Source organism: Piliocolobus tephrosceles, chromosome 11 (assembly GCF_002776525.5).
Source record: "Piliocolobus tephrosceles isolate RC106 chromosome 11, ASM277652v3, whole genome shotgun sequence".
Lineage (NCBI taxonomy): Eukaryota > Metazoa > Chordata > Mammalia > Primates > Cercopithecidae > Piliocolobus > Piliocolobus tephrosceles.
The window spans coordinates 48588922-48613521 of NC_045444.1; the positions used below are offsets into that span (position 1 = coordinate 48588922).

At 35.4% G+C, this 24600-nt stretch overlaps 1 protein-coding gene across 2 annotated transcripts in view; it reads right to left on the minus strand.

The window, feature by feature from the left end:
* KCNH7 (potassium voltage-gated channel subfamily H member 7) overlaps positions 1–18789 on the minus strand; it is a 475179-nt gene extending 456390 nt beyond the window's left edge. For both annotated transcript variants that reach the window (XM_023217328.2, XM_023217329.2), the window contains exons 1-2: positions 18466–18789; positions 16555–16785 (exon numbers count right to left, since the gene is read on the minus strand). In XM_023217328.2, the coding sequence (XP_023073096.1) occupies positions 16555–16785; positions 18466–18541 (307 nt within the window). In that variant the 5' untranslated portion in view covers positions 18542–18789. The remainder of the gene's footprint in view (positions 1–16554; positions 16786–18465) is intronic.
* Positions 18790–24600: the final 5811 nt, after the last annotated feature.

The window sequence follows — 24600 nt, forward strand, 5'->3', positions numbered from 1 at the left end:
AAAAAAAAAAAAAAAAAAAAAAAAAAAAAAAAAAGAAAAAGAAAATTAGCTGGGCGAGGTGGCGGGCGTCTGTAGTCCCAGCTACTCGGGAGGCTGAGGCAGGAGAATGGCGTGAACCCGGGAGGCGGAGCTTGCAGTGAGCCGAGACAGCCCCACTGCAGTTTGTGGAATAAAGAAATACCCGAACATACACGTTGCAGAATTTTTTTTTTTTTTTTTTTTTTTATTTTTAGTAGACGCAGGGTTTCACTGTGTTAGCCAGGATGGTCTCCATCGCCTGACCTCGTATGCCTCGGCCTCCCAAAGTGTTGGGATTACAGGTGTGAGCCACCACGCCTGGCCTATTCCATAAACTTTTACTGAGCAAATACAAAGTGAAAGGAACACCGTAAGTCAACAGGAAAATAGGCAATTAGATGTGGAAGGTATAATTCCTTATACCTCCATTGACTTTGCCTGCATCTTCCTGGTACTATTTCATCACATACAATGACCTCAACATTCAGGGGTAATTTAAAAGAAAAAGTTAGTTGAATCTGCAAGGGAAGGGAAGGGAGAAGATTTATAGTGGCTAACTCGTGTTTGTTTGCTTTCCTTCCTTCCTTCCTTCCTTCCTTCCTTCCTTCTTTCTTTCTCTTGGATTGTAACTCTGCAAAAGCTAAATTTGTTTACAAACTCAATTTTCACAAAGATAATTTCCCTTATGTTTGTATTAGATCTGCAAAAATACGAATATGAGTATACCAGCTATATCACTTTCCTTTAACTTTCCTCTGAGAAATAATTTCTTATTCCTTAATTTTGATTTTTTGATATCTGCACTTTTCTCTTGAAATTTGAAGACATCATTTTCTACTTAAACTCATTAGAACTAATGAATTTACTTTGTATTACAAATCTGAATTAATTCATTATTCTTTATTGTTTTTATTAGAATGTTAATAACTTGCTGCTTTAATGCTAGCAGCCCCAGCTTTTTCAGGGGTGTCCCTCCTACTTAATAAACATCTTTTAGACAACAAAGGATACACGCAATACAAGGCTAATTTTATCACTGGATTACAAATAGACTAACACATATGACTAAGGCCTAATGGAGAGCCCAGAAAGAAAAAAAATGGCTTTAGACATACCCTATCCACACCCACACTTTAACAGATTCCAAGATAAACATCCTTTACAAAGTCAAAGATATCCTGTAAGGGACTGTTGCTATTCAACAATGAACTCCATCTTTTTACCTTTAGTCCATTGCTGTGCTCAGGACTTACTATGGTTCACAAAATGGTTAAGGTTAATTCTCTTTACTAAGAACCTTCAACATGGAATTTACAGAGGGATTGGTTGACAGTCTTATTTGAAAGAGGTCAAAAGGTGCCATTTATTCTTTAGAGGAATTCTGACTCATTTCTCCAGATTGCAAGATAATGTCTTTGTCTACACAGTAAACATTTTAGGCATCACAAGAATGAGTGGCTACATTTTTAAACTCACTGGTTTGGAAAGCCTACAAAACGTTCATGAAAACTCTGTACTGTAGAATGGCATACATTTTGAAAAATGTCAGATATAGTTTGTATTCGGTGTCTACACATCCAGTTTGCCTGGAACAGTCCTGGATTTTTCCTAGCCTCTTGGTACAATGTGTAAAAACTTTCCTCTTTCACATTAAAAAGAATCTTCTTTGGATAATAAATCATATGATCACCTTAACTGTGGTGCTTATATTTGGACAGTTACATCTACATATTTTATTCAAAAGATAGGTTTATGATTATTTTTACATCTTTACTTTCAATAAAATTTATCTTGGTTCTCAGCAATTCCTGGGGAGCGGAGGGTTGGTCTGAGTTTACACCTCACTGTGTGAATTGAGGAAATTTTGCTTTCAGACACAGTGGTTTCTGGAATACCATTACTAAAATTGTTGTAATATAGTGGAAAGACAGCTGTACACAGAGAAACTGTGAGTCCAAGTTGTCCCAACTGCTGATATTTTCAATATAGCCACACCTAAAGTGAGTTTCACTGTTCAAAATTAAAAACAAATTAAATTGTTCAGAATTTGATTGAGGCCATAATCTCCACAATAAAGCCCCTAAAATTTCACATTTTAAATTTCAAAAACTGCTGCTAATTTCTTCTTTGACCTAGGATGTCAAAATTTGTTTTACATTATTTTACTCAGCCACAGATGTGGGTGCAAATTTCATTTTGAGCACGACACTCAATAGGCATATCAACTTAATATGTATTTTAAACCCAATTCATTATCACATTTTTAAATTATTTTATGTAGCACTTCTATTGCATTTACCAGGTACCTGGAGCTGTTTTAAGTGCTTTTACAAATGTAAACACAGTTAGTCCTCACAAAGCTGTATAAGATAAGTTCTATTATAATCATATTTCCCATTCCACTGATGAAGAAAGTGAGGACAGGGCAGAAACGTAACATATCACACAATGTGTGTGTTCCAGATTTGGACCTAGGCAACATGACTCCAGTGTTCACAATTTGAAACAGTAGACTATGCTCCCTCCTTATCATGCCTTTCAAACAGGTAAGGAACTACTTTCACTTTATCAAAGAAGTAACTAATAGATCAAATGGAAGCTTAGTTAAGAGAATGTGTCTAAAGTTTCAATTCATTCAATTATTTAAAGATACTATTTATTGAGCAGCTACTCTGTGCAAGGAATTGTGGGAAACAGAGGTGAATTTAAGTTATTTCTAAAACCTCCAGAAGCCATATGTAATCAGATCATCAAAGAGCAATGGTTTTTAAACCTCACAGTGCATGGAAAACACAGGGATTATAATACCTGTTGCTTCTAAAGGAGAATAGGATTGAGGTGTCAAAGGCACAAGCTCGCACTCTTGTACAGCTGGAGGCAGATGTTTAATTGCATTTAAGGAAAGAAGATTACAAGCCTCCAAAATTAAAACATTTAAATGCCTAAAATCCAGAAACATTTCCACTTTGCATAAAGGGGAGATGTGACTCCACATATGTGTGTACTGAGTGTGTCATTGTATCGACCTGAACAGGAGATGTGTGAGGTGGTACAGTAGAGTGCTGAGCACACAGGCTGTAAAAGAAGACAGTCTGCACTCGGATGGTAGCTGCTATGTACTACTTGTGCAGTGCTGAGGAACTTATTGAACTTCATCTTTTCAATTTGTAAAATGAGAACAATAAAATATGTCTTAGGATATGCTAAAAATTGAAAAAAAGATTTTAGAAGAGTATAGTCACATTGTAAGTGCTCAATGATACTTATTAGTAATATTATTTAAAATGTTCAAACCACACTCTATTATTTATCTCCAGTTATAGAATTTCACGTTTCCACAGAATGATTTAGCCCAATCCTTGAAATAATTAGCAAGATACTAGTGTGCATGAATGTAAATAAAGAAACTAAAATCAACAAAAATAAAAAAATTCCAGGATCTGATTTCTGCCTTGAGTTATAGTTAAAGTTGGTGTGGTAATGGGGGTGGGGTTGATTATTCCATTTCTAGAACAATGAGGTTAGTGGCAAGAAAGCTCTGTCTGGTTATATTATAACATAGTCTTTATTACACTTCATAGTATAATAAAGTCTTTATTTTTTTAGAAAAAGTCTCTGGTCTTTTTTAGTCCATGTTTTTTGGAATCTTTAACAGAAGTTAGCATACATAACTTTTGCTGGAATGAAAATTCAATGCCTGAGATTTCTTTTGTCTTTTCCAGGAATTTCACCATGCAACTATAGTGGTTAAAAGAGCAGGCTTCATCTTCATTCTTTATATTTTATATTTTAAATTTATAGATTTTAAAATGTCAATAGTCTAAAATCTCTAATTATCTTCTGGAAAAGAAAATTTAAATGTTACCAGTTATTTTTTAATTGCCATATAAGAAGTATCCATGAAAATACTTTCTCTATTCTTTTACACTCAAAATTAATTTTCATTTCTGTAGCAGAGCATTAGCTCTGCCAACATTTAGTTTTATTTTCTATATCGTAGAAAAATATAGTATTTCTTTTCTATATTTTATTTCTATGTTTTTCTAATATTGAAGAAAAATCAAGAATGATATTATAAAATCTTACTTGGTAAAGATGTAAAGCTGTAATCAGGATTCTTCATATTTTCAAAAAGTTTAGATTAATAACAAAAAGTATTAACTCTTTGAGATGAAGTATTCTTCAGAGGAAAATTCATCATTGAAATTACTGAGGGAGCCAGTAATTAAGACAAAATGTTGTGTAACTCACACTATACACAGTGAATATATTTAAAATAAACAATGTTGCTGTGTATGACATTTTACTAGGACACCTTCTGCTTACTCTGGAAACATGACCTGCAAAGAAACAAGTTCTGCAATTTTAGAATGAATAGATGCCAGCTAATAGGACAGTTGAGGTTGTGCATCATTAACGGCATTTTTGTGTAGTCCTTCATTGGGGGGCAAATTCTGAGAAGAGCAATCTGGGAATCCATAAATCCTACTGAGCCTTGGTTAAGTGACATTCATTATAAAGAACACCTGGAGGGAAGACCTGACAATGAGTCACAGCTAGAAAGATCAGATTACCAGAGCTCTGCATGTCTTGGTTAAGTAAGGCAGCCTAGGAAGAGAATAATCTTTCCCTGCATTTGTTTCAATATTATTATATTGGAATAAATTTAGCAGTTTATCTAATACTGTGTTATAATTCTGTTGCTTATATCTTTCCTCACATATCATATGTAATTTTGAGCATTTCATGTCAGTATAAGTGGCATTTCATAAGTGCATTTCACTTCTGTTACATGATATCCTAGAAGAATGTTTATTTATTATGACTTTGCTAACTTTCCTGGCCATCACTTTGCATCTCAGCAAAACTATATATATATATTTAGCATATTTTAATCTGAATATATAATATATATACATATATTGAAATAAGACCACTGAAGAAAAGCTCTTTCATTAGTTATAATTTTCATCATAGTATATTTATATAATAAGAAATATTGAAATATATAAGAAATACTGAAAATAATTTAAAATCCAACTTATTCCACATAGAAAGAAAAAGTTCAAGGAATGTTTGAACTTTTAAATAGCAAATTATTTAAATAGTGAAGACTTGGTATCAGTTTCTGAATCTAAGGCTTGGAAAAATGCCAGCAAATTACTGAAATGAAAATGTGAATGTGAAGAACAGTTTTTAAAAGATGAAGCTGGTGTGAAGTGGGGGCATCCAGCGAGGATACTCAGCTATTCAAGATATCCTCATTGCTCCTAGGTTTCAAAATACTTAGCATGTTTTTTAATAGGAAAATAAATTGCCTCAAATATTTTCTACATGTGTTTTTCAATAAAAATTGAATTGCAAAATTCAACAAATTTCAACAGAAATTGAACTGGATTACATTTAGTGATCAGACAATAAGGTACTCTTTCTACTGGATCAACAAAAATTAAAAAGAATGCCAAGTTTTATTAGACACATAAAATGTGCAGTTAAATACATTCCTTTTTGGAGTTACAGTTTGACAAGAAGTATCAAAAGTTTTAGGATAGGTATACCGTTATGTAGCAATTATACTTCTAGGAGTATTTAGTAAGGAAAAAAATTACAGGTGGTCAAGATGATTGAACAGACTTTTGGTACATTTGTACAATAGTAAAAAGTTAGAAATAGTCAAGTGCTCAATTATTAAGTAATAATTATTGGTAATATTCTGTGGATATTAAAACAATTATGGTCTGTGTATAAACTTAATGTAATCATTAAAAAAACATAATCATGTTCAGCAGAAATTTCTCAGTGAGGATAACAAGCCACAAACTGTGATATATGTAGTGCTGTCCTGGTCTTGCTAAAAACATGCATGAATGCTCACATGTGTGTATTTGTGTAGAAAAATTATAGCTGCACTACATGCCATCATTGTAACAGTGGATATCTCTTAGTCTTAAGATTATGGGGCTTTTTTTCTATTTTCTCTCTGTATTTTCTAATTTTTCAACAGTGAAGTTAAATCACTTTGACAGAGACAGAGAGCGAGTAGAGATACAAGTCCTTGTTGAAGTGGCGAAATCCTGTATCAAGATGTGACTGATGAAGTGTCTTCTGATATCATACAGGCCTTACAATCTCAACCCATGACCCCAGGTTTGGAAAAAAGAATGAAATGTGTTGTGAGACCAGTGTAAGCATGAAGCTGCGTCCAATGTGTGGAGAAAAATAGCAGAAAAATACATCAGTATAATGCAAGGTTGTATAAGTATTTTGTGTATTTAACTGAGGAGATCCAGGGAGGGCTGGGATGGTTTATAAACGTGTACGTATTATGGGAACATGTAGAGATATTCTCCCTTTTATTGAACTTGTGGATGTTCCATCAGAATCAGTCAACTGTGTTGGCATCAGGGATCTATCTGAACTCTTCTGACCATTCACCTTTTCCCTAGGCTAACTAAGAAGAGTTATTTGTTATGTATTTTTATAATGAGTTACAGGTTATTAAGTATTAGAATAAACTGCTTTATAATATATAAACCATATGGCAGCAAGTTAATAATTAATTTCTCAGTTAATAAACAATGTAAGTTATTGATTTTCACCATTCTCATAGCAGCAAAATGACCAGCACAAGATGGTGAATGAATGAATGAATGGTATCTTTCCAGACTCTGACACCTTTCACACATATTCATCTGTAAATGGGTGTATTGCTGGGTTCTCGTAAGTCTGTTCTTTGCTCTCCCACCATTTCTTTTACTTCTTAATAACTGCCTTAATAAGTCCCTTCAAAATATTCAACATAGAGTTGGAAAGACAGAAATAGAAACAAATTAATACAACACAATTTCATAAATTTTCCAATAGAGAAAAGGAAAATATGTGAGAAATGTGGAGAAGGCTGCCTGAGGGGCTTAGAGACCTTAGAAATGAGCAAAGATTGAAGTCATACAGAATTTGCTGAAAAGTGGAGGAGAGTTGATGAAGGGTGCAGCGAGGGGACATTAAGGCTATCTCAGGAAGAAGAAACCCAGTGGTGAAAGGGTGGAGTCCTGAGGATGATGGCCTTTAGGAGGAGCTCAGGGAAACGAGTTAGTAGGCTGTGTAACAGGAAGTGAGTCTGACATTTGGCTCAAGATGTAGAAAATTGGAGGTGTTTTAAATAAACCAGACGCTCTCCACACAGTATATTTATGCGTTCCCTTTAAAATACTAGTGGTGAATTTTGTTACATCACGTAATCTTGCCAGGAAATAAAACTTTCTTGTGGGAAGGAGAGGGGAAAAGGACACCATGTATGGCCCTGCTACTGAATCATAATACTCTTATGAAATTTCTTCCTGATTTCATGGATGAAGACTAGACATATAGTAACTGAGGGGACCTTAACCAAAAATGCCCCCAAAATCTAAGTCAGTCATATAATATATAGTCCAAAACTGAGACACTGTAAGATCAAAAAAGAATACCATTTAAAATAATGTAGATTATAAGCATATACTAGCTATCCTCATTCTACTAAAATCTAACACTCTGCCTGATATTCATTTTTATTAACAAAGTTCTGTTAAAAATGCAAAATGCCTTGCTTTATTCACTCTTTGATGTGAATTAAGTTAATCAGATTTAAAACTTGGATAATCGATAGAATCTATGGTTAAGAACTGAAACTAGGAAATACAAAATAGAGTAGGTTGAGGTTTAAGAGGCATATCATTTGGAGGCAATGTGGTAGAGTTTGCAAGCATAGATAAATGTAAATCATAAACCACACTTCCACATTGCTCTGTGATGGTTAGTACTTAACTTCTCTGAACGTCAGTTTAACTTATCTGTAAAATGGGATAATATCTGTTCCTAAAACAGTTAAATTAAAGCAATTTGTATGAAGAACCAGTCACTGAGTTGGAACTCAATGTTAGACCTTTGGGAGAAGATCTATACTGAGTAGAGGGCTGGTGTCCATTGCATGCAACCACAGAAATTAAAATCTGAAGAGCACATCTGTTGCATGTAAACCCCTTGAATAAAGGTACAGCTAAAGATCAAATGATTAATATCATTATTACATAAAACAGATGGTGTACATAAACTTTTTAGCAAACCAAGAAGAAATTTTAATGGATTTAGCTAAAAGAGGTAAATAGAAACTTCATTAAAAAGTATTCACACACCATGCAACCTTGCATAGCTCTAACATTGATTTTGTCCAATTGATATAATCTTAATTAGTATATGCAAATGCCTTAAGATTGTGTTAAACATGTAATCTTTTTTAGCATAAATGGATTTTTATTACTTTTTCTTTGTTACTTGTTATAAAACCACCACTAATTTGTATTTTAATTTTTGTCATCATGCCCATCATCTTAAGTCATTGATACAGACTTCACTGAATATAAGTAAGAAGAGTGTTTTGAGGCTACAAGACAATAATCTATGTGATGGGCAACAGACATTTTAAGCTATCTTGAACTCATGCAGTTATTACATTTTTCTCAAAACAAATATTTCCAGAAATGCAGAAGAATTAATGTCCTATCAAAATTAAGAAAGAATGATAAATAAAAACACTCCTAAAGATCTCAAAAAAAAAAAAAAAAAAAAGGGAAGGAACAAAATAAAAACAGAAAAAGGAAACAAGAAAACCCACAATGGTGAGAGTCCACTTGCTGTTACACTGTATTCTGACTCATCTGGAAAGAAAGCGCAGGTAAGCAAAAGCCATGTGGCTCAGGGAACCTCACATGTCCCGCCCGGCACAGTCTAGTTTGAAATCATTTTACAAAATGAGCCAACTAAAGGCAGAAATGTACCCACAGTCCTCTCTCACTCCTCCCTTGAATTCCTGCCCACTGAGCACCAGCCACAGCTGTTTTTACCCATTTTCTGAGTAAAAAGTAGTGTGAGACATTCTACAAAACAGTGGGAATCATGAAAAGGACAAGTTTGCACACAAGCAGGCCTACTTTAACTTGGGAAAAGTCATAGAAGACGCTTCAGCCATGATTCAAGCTATCATGGAAAGAGCCCATTGCTTTTCTTAATTAGATATTTAATGTAAATTAAAGGAGGATGAGGCAGAGATTACAGAATATTCAGTCACAGCCATGAGAACCTGGAATTCTATTTTCTCATAACCCATTAACTTTCTTAATTGTTCAATAATAAGACGTATTTTCTCACTACTATAATTAGGGCCTTATAGCTACCTGACTCTATTGCTTCTTGGTAGTTCAGTACTATTGCTAAATGCAGACAGCACAGTAAAGAGAGATAAAATATTCATTTGGCAATTATAATAATTAATTATTAATAACCTAACTTTATCATTTTACATTTTACATTGCCATTATTGTATAACGCTGAAATCAAGCTTCCTTACTGATTAAGAATTTTCAAGAAAACGTGGGGAGATAAATAGTTGCACTAGATATAAAATGCCAGTAAAGTGTGTAACATATTCAGTTAGTTATATAATTGTGTCAACCACAGCAAGGAAATCAAGTTAGAAAAGAACAGAAGAAAACTCTGGTTTGGGCTATTAGAGATTGTTGGAGACACTAGTAAGTCATTGGTGGGGTAGCAAGTGATTGACACTTAGATAATAGGTTAATAATTTATGGTGAATAGATTATAACTGTTCACTAAATATTTTTCTAGCTATTCATATTCATATAGTTTCAGGCTATGAGGATGACTTAATATCTTAGATTACTAAACAAAACATATGGCCATTAATACAATTAAGGTAAAAATTGTTTTTAATATTTTAGAAGTATTCTTAAGAAAATGAAAAAATCAAAGCATTACACTTTTCCTATATAACACACTTTCCCCCAGATCTTGTTAACTTAATCTTTTTTTTTTTTTTTCTAACTGTATGGTACCATTTTTCATCTTCTCTTCATTCTTTAAGTGAATACTAACAGTGCATTCACTTCGTACTAGTTACCCTTCCATATATCCTGGACACAGAAATTAATAAGACTTGGTATTTTCTCTGAATAAACTAAAAATAGACTAAATTGACTACAATAATATGTAATAACAAGGAGCACACTTCAGAAGTTACCCTGGAGTCTAGAACCAAGTGCTATGAGGAGACAGGGTGCAAATAGTGGGAACATCAGGAAGGACTTCACAGAGAAGTCTTTTGATCTGTCTTTGAAAGAAGAATGATGGCTTCTTTAGGGTAAGAAGCTGAGGGAAGGGCAATCCATCTAGAATGTCTTTGAAGTATTCATTATAGGTAAAGAAAAACTTCTAAAGGTTAAACAGAGTCTTAGTAGAAGAAAAATATATTACTTTTTAAAGAAACTCTGAGCAATGAAGAATGACTGAATCATAAGATTTGTGGGAGAAACGAAAGTGGCAATATATTCAACTAATTGATATTTATTGAATACATTATGGAAACTATGCCAGAAATAATGCTGCGTTCTTTATTGTATGAGACGCACTCAATAAGCCTAACAACATAGATGATATTCTCCAAATTGTTATCAGTAAAGAAAATTGAGGCATGAAGAAGGTAAACTCCAACGAGTTCATCTAGCTATTATCAGAGATGGGAATGCGACTGGATTTTTCTAAACGTACCTATGATGGTTTGGTGTATGTGTTCCTTCAAAAATTTATGTTGGAACTTCAACCCCAACATGAGAGTAGTAAGAAGTGTAGACTTTTGGGGTGTGATTAAGTCATATGGGTTCCAATCTCCTGAATGGGATTAATGCCTTTAAGAGGCTTAAGAGAGCTGACTACCCCTTTTAGCCCTCTGCATTCTGCCATGTGAGGCCACAGCAATAAACTGCCATCTTGAAAGCAAAGAGCCAGCCTTCACCAGTCCCAGAGTCTGCTGATGCCTTGATCTTGAGCTTCCCAGCCTGCAAAACTGTGAGAAATACATCTCTATTGTTTATAAGTTACCCACTCTAAGGTATTTTGTTATCACAAAAGGAAAAGACTAAGACAACGCCATACTTGAAGTCCCAAGTGAATTCAATTCTAAAGCCAGCCAGTATCCTGGTTTAATGACTGAAAACAAGTTTGATATAGGCACATTGAGCAGGAGTAAGACAAAGTTATTAAGGGCTCAGACTCCACTGTGCATGAGTTATGTGCAATTTGGCAAATTATTCAGTCTCTCTGGGCCTCAGTGTTATTTCCACAAAATGGGAATAATAAGAATATATATTTTATGAGATGGTTGTATCCACTTTTTAATATATAAAATTTACTTTCAGTGATTCTTGGCACTAATAAGCCATCAGCATAGGTGATTCGTGTTTCAGGAATAGCTCTCTACCGGCATATAGAGGATGAATCGGAGGAGAGAAACTAGAAACTTGAATACTTCAGAAGGACAGCAGGCTTTCATTAGACCACTTCGAAGTGGTTGGAAAAGTGGAGGCAGCATTGAAAGACAGTTCTGATGTAAAGATTGAAAGGATTTGGTGACCAGTTGGGTTTAGGGAGCTGAGGGATGGAGAAAAATGGAAAATGACACCAAAATTTCTAGTAGAGATCACAGATGAATGATGACACCTCAAAACTTCATACCCCAACTGTTACTTCCCTGTGGCTCAACTAACCGGGGACTCACCTGGCAGGCTAGATTGCCAGCAATGGATTCAGAGATTATTTATACCAAACAACAACAGCAACAAAACCAAAACAACCAACCAACCAAGCAACCAACCAACAACCTTTGGAAGCCAGTAGAGACAAGTTTCTCCTGTTAAACTTATCCTGTTCCTTCAGTCCTAAACCGACCTTTTCTGAAGCCCCTTGGGTGTGAAAATAACTAAGAAGTTCTCCCTCAAGCTAGCTGACAACATGGATTCTTGTTGGCAGAATTTCTTAGAGGTATGATGTTGGTGAATGGTGAAAAGTAACTGATAAACAGAGCTCAGCCACAGTTTTAGGGCATTTGGTTTCACTTAGTACAATACTGAAATAGTTTTCAAATTGTGGAGAAGAGCATTCCTTGAGAATGCCTATTTTATCAACAATTACACCTGATCAAATCTGAATTCTGGATAATATGCAAAGTCGGTGAGATGATATAAAATTTATGTACATAAGGGAAAATGAATTTTAGGATTACTGTTATTGCAGTAGTCTACTGAATAGAATATAAAAATGTATAAACAGAAAGTTAAAATGAACACCCAAGCAAACTCTAGGCAAGATATGCTCTGAAAATCTTTCTCATTGCTTGAATTACACACACACAAAATATATTTTTGTTCTTGTCTAAAAAACTACCATCTGTATGTCTTCTACACAATCCAAGAATTAAGAGAGCTGAATGTTTTATATGCCATATAACTTATATAAAGCTATTATGAAATTTTGTGAAATTTCTGTTCATACTAATAAAATTTTAACTAAATTTCATTGCTTCTTTAATATATTATTATGTATACATGACAATGGTGAAAAAAGATACACATAAGCAGGTTTATTTTAAATTTGGGGAATAGAAGGAAAATAGCAATTAATAATCAATTTTGCAGGTTCTCTATGCAATTAACAACCCCATAGTCCAAATACTCTTTTTCCATTAAAATAATTTTATACAAACAGCTGAGATTTAGAAGATGGAAATGAACATTAGTCACTCGGTAATACAAATGTCCTGCAAGCAGAGATCAGGTTGCATCTTCCTTTGTATCTCTTTCTACTGTTCTTATAGTGCCTGGTACGTTACGTGAGAGAGAGGAGGCACTCAGTATACATCTTCACCTTGATTCACAAAAGCAAAGCTGTTTCTAGAAGATCTTTCCACGTAATTTTCAGACATAGTAATTTCAATATTGTCAAACCAAGACCTCTTCTGAGTTTAGTTAATCAAACTCTACCTCTGAAACTTTGTACTGATATCTGACGGGATTAGGCAAGGACTTCTCTCAGTCCCTTATCCTTCTTCAGTTCTCAGTTCTTTAAAAGCAGTGTGAAGATAAGAAAAGTAGCACTATATATTTCTGATTTGTTAGCAAAATTGCTACTGTAGTGTGTATGAAAGCATAATGGCAAAAATACAAGAATGTTCTGACTTCAAAAAATAATATATTTTAAGTCCTACTCTCTTACTGAGTAAAGACGTTTATTTCTCCTGGAGAAATATACTTTGTTTTTTCAAATGCTTAAAGTTGCTTGATAATTTAAGGTCAAAGTCACATTTCTAAATATGCCTGAAGGGGTTTAGCACTTAAACTAGCTAGCTTTATTCTGTGACATACTCCAAACCAGATGAGGGATAAACTTAGTTGTGGGGCCTAACTAAACTATTTTTTTTCTGTTTCCTTTCCATTTGCATCATCTAAAACTATGAACTAGTTAATAACTGAAGTCTTTGCTATTTTTTAATCTTTGTTGCTGAAAAGTGTTTTTAAATGAATGTATTATGCTATTAAAATACATGCCCATCCTTATATAAGTCATAGCATAATTATAGTTTTGTATAATTAGAGTTTTATGTCAAAAGATTTACAGCTTTATCACCTCAAGCAATACTTCACAGCTGCCAAGGATGATTTATGCAATAATAACTTAAACTGTAAAATAGAATCCTCAAAGGAAGAGCTGTCAAATATTCCTACTGCAAATAACGAGGTTTTTAAAAATTGATATGCTGATAAACAGCAAGTTTAATTGTACCTAGCACAATCACATACAGAAGCATAGTAGGAAATCGTGTTGCAAAATGACGATCATGCAGTTCACCATGAACCGCATCAATGTGAACTCATTGCGTAGATCACGGGTTTAAATTGCTTATAAAGCCTCTGGGCCACTTTAGCGAACAAGCTTTCCAAAATAATGCCTCGGTCATATTTTTACTCCTCCAGTAAGAGCAAATGGAAGAAATGGAAACAGAATATATAAACTTTCTGTTAATTTGTTCATTGGGCTTATTACATCACTCTTCATATTCTTGTGAAATGCTAAATAAAGAATAAGTAAAAGAAGCATTTACTGTATACAGTTAAGAAATCAAGAAACTCAAAAGTCAATGGCATCAATAATAAAGAATTAGGGAAACTTTGAGAAACAAACCAACAAATATGTTGGTGATTTTCCCCTTCCCGCTTCTATAAATGTAGAGAAGCTGGCAGTAGTCTTATCTCTAAGAGATGAGACTGTCCAAGAATTTGTATCTCATAAGCTCTAACTAATTTTGTAGTTGTCATATATATAAAACCAAGACACACTGAAGATTCTATTCAAGGTATCTGAATTAGCAGCCAAAACACAAGGTTATTACATTCAAAGCAAACAAGTACTACTGTGTCATCACTATCTAAAAAGGTCATTCAAATTAATATTTTTCTTAAAATACCAAATAAAAAGAAAATGCTTGGTCCATTATCTCGTGTTTTCCATATCAATCAAAGCAAAATAGGTAGATTTTATAGTTAATGCTAAAGATATTCAAATCCTTGAAGACTGAGTTACACCTGAAAAGGAAGTCAACAGAATCAAACGTTTTACCAAAGGTTAATTTTTTATACCTAAACAATCCTCCAAATCAAAAGTCCTTTTCTGAAAACAAGGGAGTTTTAATGCATATAACCAAGAAAATCATTCAAATAGAAAGATTTGTATTTGTCAATGTACTAATATGTTCAACACAGAAAATTCAGTAATTTAATAGGAATTAATCATATTTGTGATTCTTACTAAATTGCTGTTTTACAGTGTTTTGAGATCATTTTACACACCCACATTTCACAACTTTCAAAACATCATCATGCCACTTGTGCTATAATAGATAACTTCTACTTGAAAACCCTCTGAAAGATATACCTGGTATCTGAGCAATTTGGACTGTCCAGATTAATGTCATACTTAAATTCTAGGAGTTGGAAAAAACCCTGAAATGGTCTAGAAAACATAATGACCAAAGATGGACCAACATTCACTGAAGTTACCACAATATAGACTGTGTTGACATAATAAATATTCAATAGGAAAAAATGTCAGACATTCAAATTATTCCAAAAGTCCAGATTGTTGGCATCAGATACTCGAAAGACATGAGTTACATTTGGGTAGTGAGAGTTCAATCCAATAAATGTTTTCAAGACAACAGAACAATTAGGCTATTTCTAGTATGTCAACACTACTGATTGAAAAGTACGAGAAACGTGGGAAGAACTTTAAAAACAATTTCTATTTGTTTGATAACTATACAATTGCTTTCATTCCAGATTACTACAAAGTTATACAAACCTGTTTTTAGTAATGTTTTGTAACCACTGAAGTTCATGTTAAGGAAAATGTAATAATTAAGAATTGTACATTGTACATTGAATTATAAGAAAATAAGAGTAAGAGTGAAACCTTTTCCCTGCTGTCTTTTTTTCTGTCTAGTTTACCAAATGATGAGTCATTATATGATATAGGCCATGGCACATTACATCTTTATCAAAATCTGAAGAGTTTTCTAAAAATCTGAACAGCTACCCCTCTGCCTCAGTAATTTCTGTTAGTGGAATAAAAAGAAATAGATGATGATGAAATATCCACAAAATTAACTATAACATTCAAGTTTTAAAAATAATTTTACCTTTAAGCCCAAAATTGTCAAATATCATTATAGATATATAGATATTCAGGAATATATATATGTGTGTGTGTATATATATACACACATACACACACACCTTAAAATGGGCATATCTGGGTATTCATATATGTGAGTTCATTTACATATATATTGTGTATTTAAGGCATGCTTATCTATTACATGTGCAGTTTTGTAAGAGAACTATTATATCGAACTCTTATTGCTCTCATAGCAAGTTTGACAGAAGGAGGTGTTGCCCTTGAAGTTGAGGTATGACCTTAAGTTTAAGATGCCAGTTTTGCTGTAGTTATAAAAATCAATACTAATAACTCCACAGTATCATAATTTTTTCCTCATTTCTTAGTTTAGGACAAATCTTGACTACATAAACAGCCTTTATTGTTTGAATATACACAGGTTAACTGGATCAACGTGTAAGTACCTATTTATCATCCTTAATCTTGTATAAGAAGGAGGAAAAGAAACAAGAGGTGTTGCCTATCAACTAAAGCTAAAGAGCCAAGAGACATAACTGTAATAGTTTTAGTTTTAGATATAGTTTTCAACATAAACTTGCTTTGTGGAGTATTTTAAAGTTCAAACAAATCTGTATCTGTATTTCTTACCTACCAAATGCATACCAACGCAACAGTAAATTGTTGATCTTTCTATAATTCCTTAAAGAAAGGAGCATCTAAGACTGATTTGTAGCATTTTTAACCTGAGTGACATTATATTACTGTACTTTTGAAGAGATCACAGCAACCTTATTCGAAGAAAAAATTGTTTCTCCCAGATCACTAATCAGAATACCCATACATGTTGGATCTCAAAATACTATAAGGAAAGCATATATCTACAACTGAACATTTTGGGCTTCATTGCATATGAACTTTTAACAGTCAAAATTTCTTTTCAATGGGATCAAATAGAAGGAATACTAAATAGAAAAATTTTACCATTTTTGTGATAGTAGGTGACCTCCACTTTCCTCTCTTCTGACCCCAGCAATGCCTGGGCAATTTGGGCAATATCATGCCTCTTGGTCTCGGGTCCATGAAGAAAGTCGCAGGTGCATGGCTTTTGCATGACATCTGGCCTGGAGAAGCCAGTCATCTCACAGAACCCATCGTTGCAATAAATGATGGCACAGTTCTGCACTCTGGCATTTGCAATGATAAATTTTTTATCTGTAATAAGAAGATAGCATGGCATCTTTGAAAAAGCTTCCACAATATTCTCCGTAACACTGAAGCAATTTGTTGCATAATAAGAGCTCTGAAATGCAGGTGCTTCCCCAAATTATTAATTTCCTTATACTTTATGAAAAAAGAAAACACAAGAAACCCCACAAACTTTAAATGTGAGATTAATGATCCTAAGTAATTTTAACAGAAAGTATTAAGAAATCACTCTTCAAATTGCAAGAATAGAATTTCCCAAATAGTCTAGCTCTCAAGCCCTGCAACTGCTGGGGATCCTAGTGGGCCCTCAGACAAGCAGCTGCCCATTGATATTTTCAGAATGTCATTTGATTGTAATGTAAATATTTTCAAAGTCAAACAGTGAAACATTCTGTAGTTGTAAGATTTCTCATTTCAACCTTGGCCCTTTGAATACAACTTTCTCAAAGTAGTTATTATTCTTTGGCTTCTCTCTCTCTCTCTTAGGCATGTTACACACATCATGTTAAAAACAAAGGCAACTAGCTTTAGTAATGAAACTACTTCATATTTAATAGCAATTCAATAAGGCAAAGGTTCAACTTTTCATAATATATATTTTCCAAAAGAAAAATATTTACACACACTCAGTGAATATCATGATAACACTTTTTACTTTTACTTTGGGAGATCCTTGATGTTTTGTGTAGTAGCAGGAATTTTTAATACAAAGAGCTTATTAATTTATATCACAGATTGTATTTACTATTTCCAAATACGTTGTGAAGCAGGATATACAAGTTTATTTTGTACGCAAGGTACCAGATCCTCACGTCACTAAATGCAGTGTTGAAATAACCGCAAAACATATGGCATACAAATGTATTAATATAGTTTTAAGAAAAGGTTGAAGATAAGTTAACAAATATAGGATTTTAAATTAATATACTTATATAGCAAAAATGTATTCCCTATATTTAGTCCACATGAGAACATTAAATTTCTGTGCATTCAGTCTTTGTGGGATTTACTTATTACACTTCAATTTTTAAATTTCTAGATGGAAATGTTAAGGGGATAATAAAAGAATAGAAACATTATTTTGAATAATTTAGCCATTTGCATTGGAAACCAGCAGAGATAAGATACTGCTTTTCCAAATTATCCTGCTTAGGATATATTTGCATTGATTCAATACAACATTTAGCTTCTATAAACTAATAGCAAGCAAGTATCCCTGTCATACCACTGCCTTGCAGTTTAACCAAGGTAAAATATAGTTTGCATAGCCATTTACATCGCTACTACCATTTACATTCTCTTGTTCGAATAGTGTGGTCTGCTCTGCTTCCGACTTTCAAAAAGTCTACAGTAAAACAACCTCAAAATATAAACCCATGTTATCCTAGCACGTTCCCTTTAAGATAGTAGAATAGTAGGACATTAAGTAGCAAGGCAGATAATGGAGCAGTGGTAGAGGAGGATCAAATTGCCTCCTATAATGGAGACCGTAATCTAAAATGTAAATCAAAATTAATATCAGAAGAATAACACTCCCGCTGCCACTCGAACCTCCTGGCTCGGTTTCATAGCCTCTTAACTTGACAGAGCCTGGAGTTGCCGGTCTCCCCAGCTTGGAAGCGGTGGACGCCAAGTGCACTATCAAGGCAGAAAGCGAGGGCGAGAGAAGAGAACAAATGAACTTACTTTGCCCTTCAAATTTCCGAATGATGGTCCCCAGAAACGTATTTTGTGGTGCCACATGCCCCCTGCGCACAGGCATGTTGGCCCCAGTCTTCCGAGGAGCGCTCCCCCGGAGCTCTGGAGTTCTCCCGGGATCTCTCCTCCGCTAGAGCCCAGGCCAGCGCGCGAGCCGCTCTTTGTGGCAGAGCATCCTCTTTTGAAACCAGAATTCTCTTCCCATTAGCACCACTTCTAGACACCCGCTTTCCCCACCGGAGTCCAATCCATTCCCCTCACCTTCCGGAGGGGCCTCGCACCGGACTGCCGCGGGTGAGAGGGTTTGGGGGTGGGGAACGGGAAGGAGGCGGGGTGAGGGGAGGTGGCGGGGGAGGGAAGGAGGGAGGGAGCGGTGGGGGTGGGGTGGGAAGGGGGCGGGGAGTCACAAGGGCAATCGATCTGTTTCTCTTCTCCCAAACAGCGCCAATTTCCCAGTGCAAATGGGCTTAACCTGGCGGTTGCCCAGAGCAGTGAGGAATGGCTGAGGGGGGTTGGAAGACTTGTGCCGCTTTTGCAGGAAGGAGAGAGAGAAAAGGAGGCTGGGGGTCGGGGGGTTGACGTTTCTATCCCCGCCCTCTCCCCCTAACACACACACACACACACACACACACACACACACACACACGCTCCCTTTATCCTGGTAGCTTGGGCGCCGCCACAGCTCAGATTACTCAAGCGTGCTTTAGCGGAAGCCAGCCAAGAAATCTCCAAAACTCAGTGACAAACAGCTACTCTGGGAAGGTGATCTCTGCGGCCACCAGCCACAGGGCTCCGTCCCTGAGCTCCTCACGCCGCAGTAGCTAAAGCACCCTTAGCTGCAAGGAAAACACAGGTGGGAAAACAGTTTCTTAATGAGGAATATTTGTAAGCTCTGTTGGCGCTCAGCAGGTTGAAGATTGAGAATGAACCATCTAAGGGTGCAGAATTAGCCTCAGGGTGCAGCTTGGATCCCTGGGTTCAGCGGAGGTGGGTGCCGAAGCCCGAACTGAATTGACACGCGGGTCCCTGCCCAGCGCTGAGCCGCGCCTCGGAAATACTGAAAGCTGCCCGTGCCGCTGAGCATGCCCAGTTTCTGCCTGAGTCCCTGGAGGGTTGCAAGATTGGGGGTTGATTTGGTCTCCAGGTGCCGTAGGCTGCGAGAAAGATGAGACGGCCAAAGACGAGAAGGCCAAAGATTGCGAGCGACTAGTACAAAACAAGGAAAGAGTTTGAAATAGGTGAGGCTGAGCGCCAAGGGGAAGGAACAAAAGGTGGGTGGGGCTAAGAGTTACCAGCCTTGGCTGTGACCTCCGATGCCACTCATCTCAGGAACACACTAGCTACATTCTGCTCTCCTCCACCATCTCTAAGGAGCCATCTCATATAGGATAGAAAAGGGTTCAAGGGGCAGAATAGAGTCCTCTTCGTTCTCGCTTCTCAAAGGCTGACAGCGAGGGAATCTCAGGGTATACAGACACTTCTGTTCAAATAGTCCTCCTGGAGACTTAGGAAAACAAATGTGACAAGCTATGCCAGGAAAGCGTGTTTCTGAAGTTGTTTTTCTAGTTTTTCTTTATTGTTTTCCCTTTATTTTGGTTCTCTCTCCCCCACCCCCTTTAACCTGATAGCCCCTCTCCACTCCCCTTTCTCTAAATGGAATTTGCTACGACTTCAATCTACTCAAGCAGAACACAGACGAATATCTCATTTCCTGCTGGAGATAAGGGTCGAGAGATTCTTGTCAACACATGAAGTTGCATGATATAATTTGGGGGGGTTCTTGCAGCTCATTAGCCTGCTATGCCTTGAGTCAGCTGGGTTCTTATTTTCTCAGTTACAGCTTCAAATCTGAAGTGAAATAATGAGAGTGGAACTGAGAAGGGCCGTGAAGCAGGGTTAGTTTAGGAAGGTGAATCAGGTGGGTTGCAATAACCAGGAAGTAAGCATAACAACTTTTATTTTATGTTCCAAAACAACAACCCCCAAAATCTAAACAAAAACAAGAACCGAAGTAATTCCTCCTCTTTAATATCAGAGTAATTAAAATGAATCAAACGGAAGACGTTTCTAGGAATGTTGAATTTTATGGCTAATAAGGTTTACTTTAAAAATAAGCAACCTATGACAACCTCTAGGCTCTTCTAGTAGCTTGAGCTTTCCTAAGTCTTTATGGTTGCCTCTGCGGGAATATAAAAAGCCATACATCACTAGTGTGTGGTTTTATTTTCTCCTTAAAAATATATATAAGTCGATCATTCCGTCATACTGTTCGCTAGCTGCAGCAGTGCTTGGGAGACGACTCGAGTTTCCCTCCCAGGTGCTGAATGTGTGGAGCTATCCATGGTTCTGAATCCGACTCAGCCTCTGGCAACTGTTCTCTGCCTACAACCAGCCACAGACAATAGAACTACAAACTCAGGCAAGTGGCCCTAATGTATCCACATGCACCACTCTTCTTCACCAAATGCCCAAAGAAATACACAGTGCTTTTTACACCCATTTCTAAAACACATTTCTTCTCTACTTAGCGTCTTAACTAAACCCAAGTTCACCTTCCTCCCAAAATGCATCAAGGACTCCAGAAAAAAAACGAAGAAACTGCATATTGTGTAGATTGTTATTAAAGTTTCACGTATAAAGTTGTATTTTAATTAAGATTTCACGGCATAATAATATAACAATAAGTTATATAAAGGTCATATAGCTAAACATTTTTTAAATTACACATAAATTTAGTGAATGAATACTGTTTTAAAGTAATAGGTATTTCCAAATACATCTGGAAACACAAAGTTTATCTGTCACATGACAAGGTATATTGACATGCAGAAGGCAACTGTGCATAAAGTCTCTAATTATAAGTCTGAAACTAACTTTCATAGGATATTGATTCTGGAAACCCTTGAATTCCACTTTCCTTCTTCAAGAGAAAAAGTGGCTTTCTGCTCCATGAAGTATTCTCTCTTTCTCTGCAACTTTCAGAGTGGTCTCTGTTTGTTTGGGTTGGTTAATTAAATATGTGATGGCTAAAATTCCATTGTCTTTGTTACATATGTGTGAGCTCTGTGGGCTTTACACTTTTCCTAATCTCATTTAACTCCAAAATTAGTTCTATTAAGGATTCAGTGTAAAATCACAGAACATTTTATAACCTATGTATTGTAATTGATTGAGCAGAAGATTAAAGGCATCCTGTTTCTAAATTACCCCAGTAATCGTGTTCATACATTATACATTGGAACAGTGGAGAAAGTACATTAATCTATATTCAGCCAATAGAATAAAACCAGTGGATGGTAATCATGGCTGCTTGTTGGCTGGAAAATTATCCTCCCCCACTCCACTCTCTATAAAAGCTAACTTTATATTTTGTGTGAAGACCCAGTTTCACAAGTTTTTAGTATTTTTGGACCCTTTTGGAAGTCCAAATATTGAATCGAGCACACAAATTCAACGGTTGAAATCCTATCATGTATACAGCTTAACACTCAATACAATCTACTTAAGGCAAGGATGCAGGATAGATTGTATATTCTTAAAATTATCTAATTATCCATATTACTTTAAAATTAAGTCATTTAGTATTTACATTTGTAAAAATATTTTAAATGCCTACCATATAATAACAATTCAATAAATTTTGCACACAAAACATTTTCCAGAGAAGCTCACAGAATTAATGAAACTCTGCTTAAGAAACCTACATTAGAAATCATTCAAGCAGCATATATTATTGCAACCATCACTATGGGATATTTAAGTGGCATTCATGTATTGGTATAGAATAGAAACTTTTTAATATCAAATTAAATAATGTGATTTGATTCACATTTTTGAGATGCTGTGGAATATAAATCAATGAAATTAATGTAAAGTTTTTTTCAATTTAGCAAAACTAGTTTAATGATCTGATGACCACAGTGCACATTTTTATTTTTCTTATTTATTTAATCTTTTTTTTTTCTTTAGGACGATGTCTTGCTCTGTCACCCAGGCTGGAGTGCAGTGGCATGATCTCGGCTCACTGCAATCTCCGCCTCCCGGGTTCACGCCATTCTCCTGCCTCAGCCTTCGGAGTAGCTGGGACAATAGGCACCCAACACCACGCCCGGCTAATTTTTTGTATTTTCAGTAGAGAGGGGTTTTCACTGTGTTCGCCAGGATGGTCTCAATCTCCTGACCTTGTGATTCACCCACCTCGGCCTCCCAAAGTGCTGGGATTACAGGCAGCCACCGTGCTCAGACTATTTAATCTTTTTCTATAGATGGATTCCGGTTCTGTCATCCAAGCTGTAGTGCAGTGGCATGATATAGCTCACTACAGCCTCACACCCCTTGCTGACCAAGTGATCGTCCCACCTCAGCCTCCTGATTAGCTGAGACTATAGGTACAGGCCACTGTGCCTGGCTAATTAAAAAAAAAAAAAAAAAAAAAAAAAATTTAGAGATGGGCTTCTGCCTTGTTCCATAGGCTGGTCTCAAACTCCTGGCTTCAAGTGATCTGTCCCTCTTGGCCTCTCAAAATGCTAGGATTATAGGCATGAACCATTATGCCAGGCCTAATGCAGCATTTTAATGGCTGTTTTAATGCAGCCTTGTATGGGGATCCTGGGCATCATTCTACTAACTGGGTCACATTTAACTGAAGAAACATCTGACTTTACAGTTACAAGTCAGGAAAATTTCAGCTTGTATTATCATAATGTAGCTTTAGTATCTCAGAAGAGCAGAAATTTTGAGGCCATTTATTAAAACAACAATATTGCTGAGCAGCATAGAATAGGGGCAAGTGCAAGAAAGAAACCTGGTGTTAACTTAACATTGCCATTTTTAGGAGAAAATAATGAAGATAATTCAGCTATTTTGCTCATAGCTTTATTTCTAAAATCAGTATAATAATTTCCAACATTCAATTTTGTGAGAAGTAGGAAAATAGATATACAGTGATTAGGACAAAATCTTGTATACAGTGAATATTTAAGTATCATATATCCTACAATATAAATGTTCTACATTTTGAAAATCAGTAAATTAATAACATTTACATTAACATGGAGTATTTAACTAATTTAGATTAAGGGTGTCCTAGTGTTTTGTGGGGGAGGGGGCACGAGAATAAGGTATAGAATAGTTGGTGAATCATGCTCTTCCAGGCAACATGAACTAATACCAATGACTGTTCCTAATATATTAACATAAGCATAGTTAGAAAATTGAATTTTACTTCAGAAAATTTAAGATACCTTTCTTATGCTATACTTTATATGTTAGTTCTAATCCAACTAGTCACTTTACCTTGGATACTTTGAGACAACATATTCTACATGTAAATTTTTATCCAAATGTATAAGATTTGGCTAATCTTGCTGATAATATGTAAATCTTAGTAGAAGAATAAATTCTTCCCTGTAAGGTATAAGTTATTGGCTGTCCTTTTCCTAAAAATGAATATTCCTGCAGAAAATAATTTGTCCATATGTGTGTTGTTAATATCATACATTCATCAATAACTGACACATAAGATAGCTAGGAACCTAAAAAACTATTATATTTTATGAAAAAATACATATATACACCTATAAATGTATGCTTGTTAAAATGAAAAATTATATAGGTATTCTAGGTGAAGATTTCACTGAGTGCATGAGTAAGGCTGTTTTATAAGATGATTTATTTACTAAATTTAGTAAGTAATTTAGCACATGGGTCAAAAATGAGCTTTGTTGCATATAGCTTTATCGAAGGCTAAGAGGGTATATGAGACACATTTATATCAGTAGACCTTAAAATTGTTGTATTGTTTTGGCTGGCATATCTACTTTTGTAATTATGCAAATTAATGAAGTTGTGGTATTCATTAAATCAATTGATTGGTCTTTGCACCTTGTGGAAATATGCATATGTATATATAGATGAACAGATAGATACAGATACAGGTAATATAGATAAAGAGATTTCAAGTTACACCAAATTGCATTGTTTCTTTTCTGGACAAAATGCACAGTTGCTTTTATTTAAAATGTGATGGTTAAATTGCTTCTATCTGTGGATAGGTTTAATTTGATTACAGAAAGTCTATATTTAGTATTCAGATAAATCTGCACACAGAGAATTAGCTTTTTT